Below are 4875 nucleotides of genomic sequence, written 5' to 3'. Positions count from 1 at the left end.
TATATACAAACCTACAACACCCTTTGTATTGGTATCATAATGTAGGCATTGCTTGGATTTACAACTGCAGTTTTGATCGGAAGCATCATGTTTTGTATCTTTACAAACTACGTGTTTTTTGTCCGTTTCAACTTTGGATATTACTTTGCAGTTTCGACATTTGATATCGAATACAGAAGCTAGACCATGTCGTTTCTCACTTATAATATCCTGCAGGGAAAGTATAGATTTACACTTTCTGCAAAACATTTGATCTCCAAGAGTTTTTACGTGTACGATTCTACGTCCTTCAACCACTTCACAATTTCCATCGTTTTCGACTTTATCCTTTTTGAGGTTATAAGTGCCTCTCTTCGTACCGTAGATATTCCTTAAGTTTTTGGCTAACTTTTGATCTAAACATCTTCGTTTGTACACCTTTTCGGTCACTCTTTTACCTCTCCAAAAAAATCTTGCTGGTTTTCCTTCAGTTTCTTCTGGTTGTTTACACTCAGACATGTTATACGCTAGCGTCTGTAACAGACTATGGCAATATATACTTTTAACGCAGTGCACCAGTGTATATTGTTTGCAACTGTTTCCAATTTATTTTCACCTCGACCTTTCTTCGTTTTCTTATCAAAGGTAATGTTTGATCACCTAACCTATATATACGTATGAGACGCGACGTTGCCAGATCTACTACTACGTGAGTTAAGCGAAAACAGTGACTCTCAGTGACTCTACACTGACTTGCAACGTAACTGTAGAACCTCCTTAAGGTTAACCACAGTCAAATTACTCACTCTCGGGTCCCCTACTATTATTATTTCAATCAGAAGTTGCCTAGAATGCAGTGATGACGGCACTGAAATCGATTATTATAATCGAAGAATCCCTCTGAGCATTCTACTTAAACGACAGCATCTGAAGTTTCACTTTCACTTCCTCCCCCGCGATTTTGAAACAGTTATCTTTCTCTGGGTGCCTATTTAAGGGATCTATATTAATTAATAGTAAATTAGCATAAGCTACAACCATGACTAACAGCATGCATTGCTTCCCCCGCTTTGTAACACTGCTAATTCGAGATGCTTCCAGCAGGCACGCCCAGGAATGGGCAGATCACGACGAGCTGGACGTCTAGTCCAGCTCCGCCGACTGGCAAAAGCGTATGAAACCCCTGGGGTCTTCGACCCCAGGATTTTCGATAGGCCCCTACAGCCTCCCAAGCCCTCGCTCCCGCCTCCTCCCCCTTATCCACAAGCGGTGAATAGGGCCAGTGTACCCCAAACCCCTGCAGGAGGCCGCACCTCAGCGGAGCAACCACCCCTTCCTCCCCGTCCACGCGCACCTGAACCTTGCCCAGTCAGGGCATGGGCGCCGCGGCCGCCGGTCACCCCAGCACCGAGGGCGGCTAAAGCAGGACTGGCAGCGGTACTTTCAACCCCGGCGCTTAGACTGGAGAAGAGGCCCCCACCGGGACAGCAGGCCCCCAAGGCTCAGCCCACTACGAAGCGGACCAAACCCTGCGTAGTGCGTATAGAGGCCCTCCCGCAGAAGGTCCGACTGGTCAGGCGCCCTAGGAAACCGCTGCTGCCCACCCAAGACATGCCCTTGCTGGTGTAGCTTCGCCATATCCCTCCTCTTATTTTTGTTTTGTCGATGCCCTTCTCTCTCTCTCCTCTGTACATAACTACCAGTGTTTTCAAATATACTTAAGTTCTCTCTACGAAATCTATCTTTATTTAGAGCGACCATACTGTACCGCTCATTTTTCCTTGTCTCCTTATGAGACACGCGTCCCCATAAAAATCGGACGTAACGAAAATAATCAGCGATACGTCGAAATTTCCGAATAACGGTCGCCTCTCTGGAGACTGCGGCACGATTTTCCCTAATCTCGGCCTGTTGCCTTGAGGGAGGAACCCGGTGGACGCGCTCGCGGGACGGCAACGTCACAGAATTCATTACTGAAATGTTTCTTGTAGTCATACTCTGGATTCATATGCATTTTCAGGCAAGTTCTCAAGCATTTGCGCTCGAAGATCCTGATTTTTTCCATCTGTGATGCGCTAATATTGTACCATACGGGACAACCATATACTATAATAGGTCTGACTAGTAATTGATAGCATATTAGTTTAATTTTTGGTTTCAAGTCTTTGGAGTAAAATAGTCTTTTATGTATTTGGAAGGCTTTCCTTGCTTTTGATAGCTGTGTATTAATGTGCGAATTAAATTTTAATTTTTCATCTAAATGTACCCCTAGGTATTTTACGCACTTCTTATGTGGAATAATATTCGAGCTATCTGAACTTTCTTTAATTTTAAATATTTTGTAATGTCTTCTAAGATCGCTGTTTGCTTTTAATAAATTTGGTCTAAATAATATAGTCTCGCATTTAGTCACATTGATTTTTAATTTCCAGGAGTGGTAGTATGAGTGGATTCTCTCAAATCTATCTTGCAATTTAGCCTGGATGATAGAAGGCCATTTGTCCGTATAGTAGATTACTAGATCATCCGCGAACGCAATTGAACATATGGGGTATTCCGCATTTGAATTGTATAGGTTCAGTATGCCGCTCGTAACTATATTAAATAGGATAGGGGAATTTACGGTACCCTGTTGTAGTCCATTTATTATCCTAAATGTAATAGTAGAACAGTCTTTCCCTGACGCAGTTGTGAATGATCTGTTTTTGATCATATTACATATTAGCTCTACTAAATAAGGAGGAAATTTTTTTTGGAGAAGTTTGAATATGAGTCCCTCATGCCACACTGAATCGAATGCTTTCTCGAGATCAATTAGGCAGGCTCCTACACATTTATTGGCATTGAGTGCCCAGTAGATATCTGAGGTAAGTTTATTAACCGCGTGTATTGTCGAGTGACGCGCTCTGAACCCGAACTGGTTTTCAGGGATTATTTCTTTTTCCCTGCAAACCTCCAGTATTGCGTCGTTTATAACCATTTCATATACTTTACTAATATTCGGCCGCAAGCTAATCGGCCGGTAGTTTGAAGGATTACTATTGTTTTTATCCTTTTTGCTTCCTCATAGAGGAAGCTTTGTTTTCATGCGAAAATTTTTTTTGGGTTTTCTATGCCAATGGGTTTAGAATGTTTAAAAAACTAAAAAAAACACATTTATTTTAAAAATGTGTGTGTGTGTGTGCGCAATAATTTTTTGCAATCTCACCTACGCATTTTTGGAGATATCCTCAAAAAAATACACTTTTTCAAAAATGTGTGTGTGTGTGTGTGTGTGTGTGCCCAAAAATTGTTCGCGCTCCCTCTTCTGCAATTTTTGAGATATCGCCCTCTACTTTGGCACATTTATTTAGTGTCATTAGGAGAGGGTTGGTATTGTATTTCACTTTAATCGGTGCAAGGGTTCAGTTTATACATACATATATATGTATAATATACATACATATATATGTATATTTACGTTGAAATTCCTGATTAAAATTTTAAATATTCAAGATATCGGGCTATTTCTAATTCTATTATTCTTTCCAGTCTTTTCTACCCCTATTTCATATATAATTGATTAATATTCAGTTTATTATTTCTGGAGTTATAGATGTTTGAAATTTCCCGGAATCCGTACATGAACACTTTTTCATTATACCGGGTGTATCAAAATTGAAGCTACAAAATGTAATGGTGAAATACATTAGTATAAGCAAAAAGTCCGAATAAACATAGGTAGAGGCCCATCTTTTTCATTATACAGGGTGTTTCAGAAGTGATGGTATACAATGTAATGAAGAAATGTACACACTTGTAGATGCAAAAAATTTCAATACACATAGTTACAGACATATATCTTGAATATGGCGATCACCGGTAAAAGGTTTTTTTAATTTTTTAATTTTTTTAAATAAATGTCTGTGGTTGGTGAAACTATCGCAAATTTTCTTTAACAATGATTTCCAAAAATTTCAAATGTCTATAACTCAAGAAATAATTAATCATATTTTAATGAATATATATTAAATTTTTGATTGAAAAAACTGAAGAACAATATAATATATAATTAGAAAAAATTAAAGTAAATTAAAGTAAAGAAAAGTGTGCAAATTAGAAATTTGCACATGGCTTCCTCATAGAGGATGGTTTAGGAGCGAAGTCGGCCGGCATCCGTCGGGGCGCGAACCGGCCGTCACCCTGTGTCTCGGGCCGTCGTCCCTCTCGGGGCGAGCGGTCTGGCATGGGGCCGGGCGGGGAGCGCTTTGGCATTGGCGGAGCTGCCGCCTCGCTGGGCGGGACGTGGTCCCGTTTCGGCGGAGCGGTGGGACCCGACCCTGGTGGCATAACCGCGCGTAGCGCGGGTCGCTGGGTGGGCGGGCAGGAGGGGAGCCTTGGTCCTGGTCGCGTAGGATGGCGAGTGGAGGTTGCTCCACCGGGGAGGCCAGGGCCGGGGCTCGGCCCCGGGGCCGCCGGAACGTATTTCCGGTTCGGGCCCGGGGTGAGAGATGACGTGTCGCCGGGGCCGCTCGGACGTATTCCGAGGCGGGGCTCGGCGGCACGGGGCCCTCCGGAGCCGCTGGGACGTTTCCCAGGCGGGATCCGGAGGGTCGCTGGCGGGGGGCTGTCGTGGTCCCGGGCAGTGTCTCGGACCCGGCAGCCTGCTCGGACGAGGGGGACTTTGGGGGTGTCACGCCCCCCATTGCACCCCGTGCCGGGGGGCCCGCGTGATAGCCCACGTGTCCTAACGTGGACTACCCCCCGGCGGTAGGCGCAGCCATGCCGGTCGCCGCGGCGGGCGGGGTGAAGGGGGGGCGGGCTACCCCCGACACTTCCGTCCGTCCGCGGGGCCTCCCCGCCTTGGCAGGCACGTGCAGGGTGTCCGCGGGGTCGGAGCCGCGGAACCCCCGAAAA

General features: G+C 44.7%; 2 protein-coding genes across 2 annotated transcripts; one reads left to right on the top strand and one right to left on the bottom strand.

The window, feature by feature from the left end:
• Window positions 1-11: 11 nt before the first annotated feature.
• Window positions 12-826, bottom strand: LOC105570884 (the record flags this gene model as incomplete). The annotated part of the gene is made up of 1 exon (XM_012028335.1): window positions 12-826. A coding segment is annotated over exon 1 (487 nt), but the record flags the coding sequence as incomplete, so codon positions are not given.
• Window positions 827-1095: 269 nt separating this feature from the next.
• LOC105570883 (formin-like protein 5) lies at window positions 1096-1608 on the top strand. The gene has a single exon (XM_012028334.1). The coding sequence runs from the start codon at window positions 1096-1098 to the stop codon at window positions 1606-1608; it is 513 nt and encodes a 170-aa protein (XP_011883724.1).
• The last annotated feature ends 3267 nt before the right edge of the window (window positions 1609-4875 follow it).

The sequence above is a fragment of the Vollenhovia emeryi genome, unplaced genomic scaffold, assembly GCF_000949405.1.
Source record: "Vollenhovia emeryi isolate VEMERY1.0 unplaced genomic scaffold, V.emery_V1.0 DF941639.1, whole genome shotgun sequence".
In the NCBI taxonomy this organism is placed as follows: domain Eukaryota; kingdom Metazoa; phylum Arthropoda; class Insecta; order Hymenoptera; family Formicidae; genus Vollenhovia; species Vollenhovia emeryi.
This window is presented reverse-complemented; position numbering and strand designations above follow the sequence as displayed.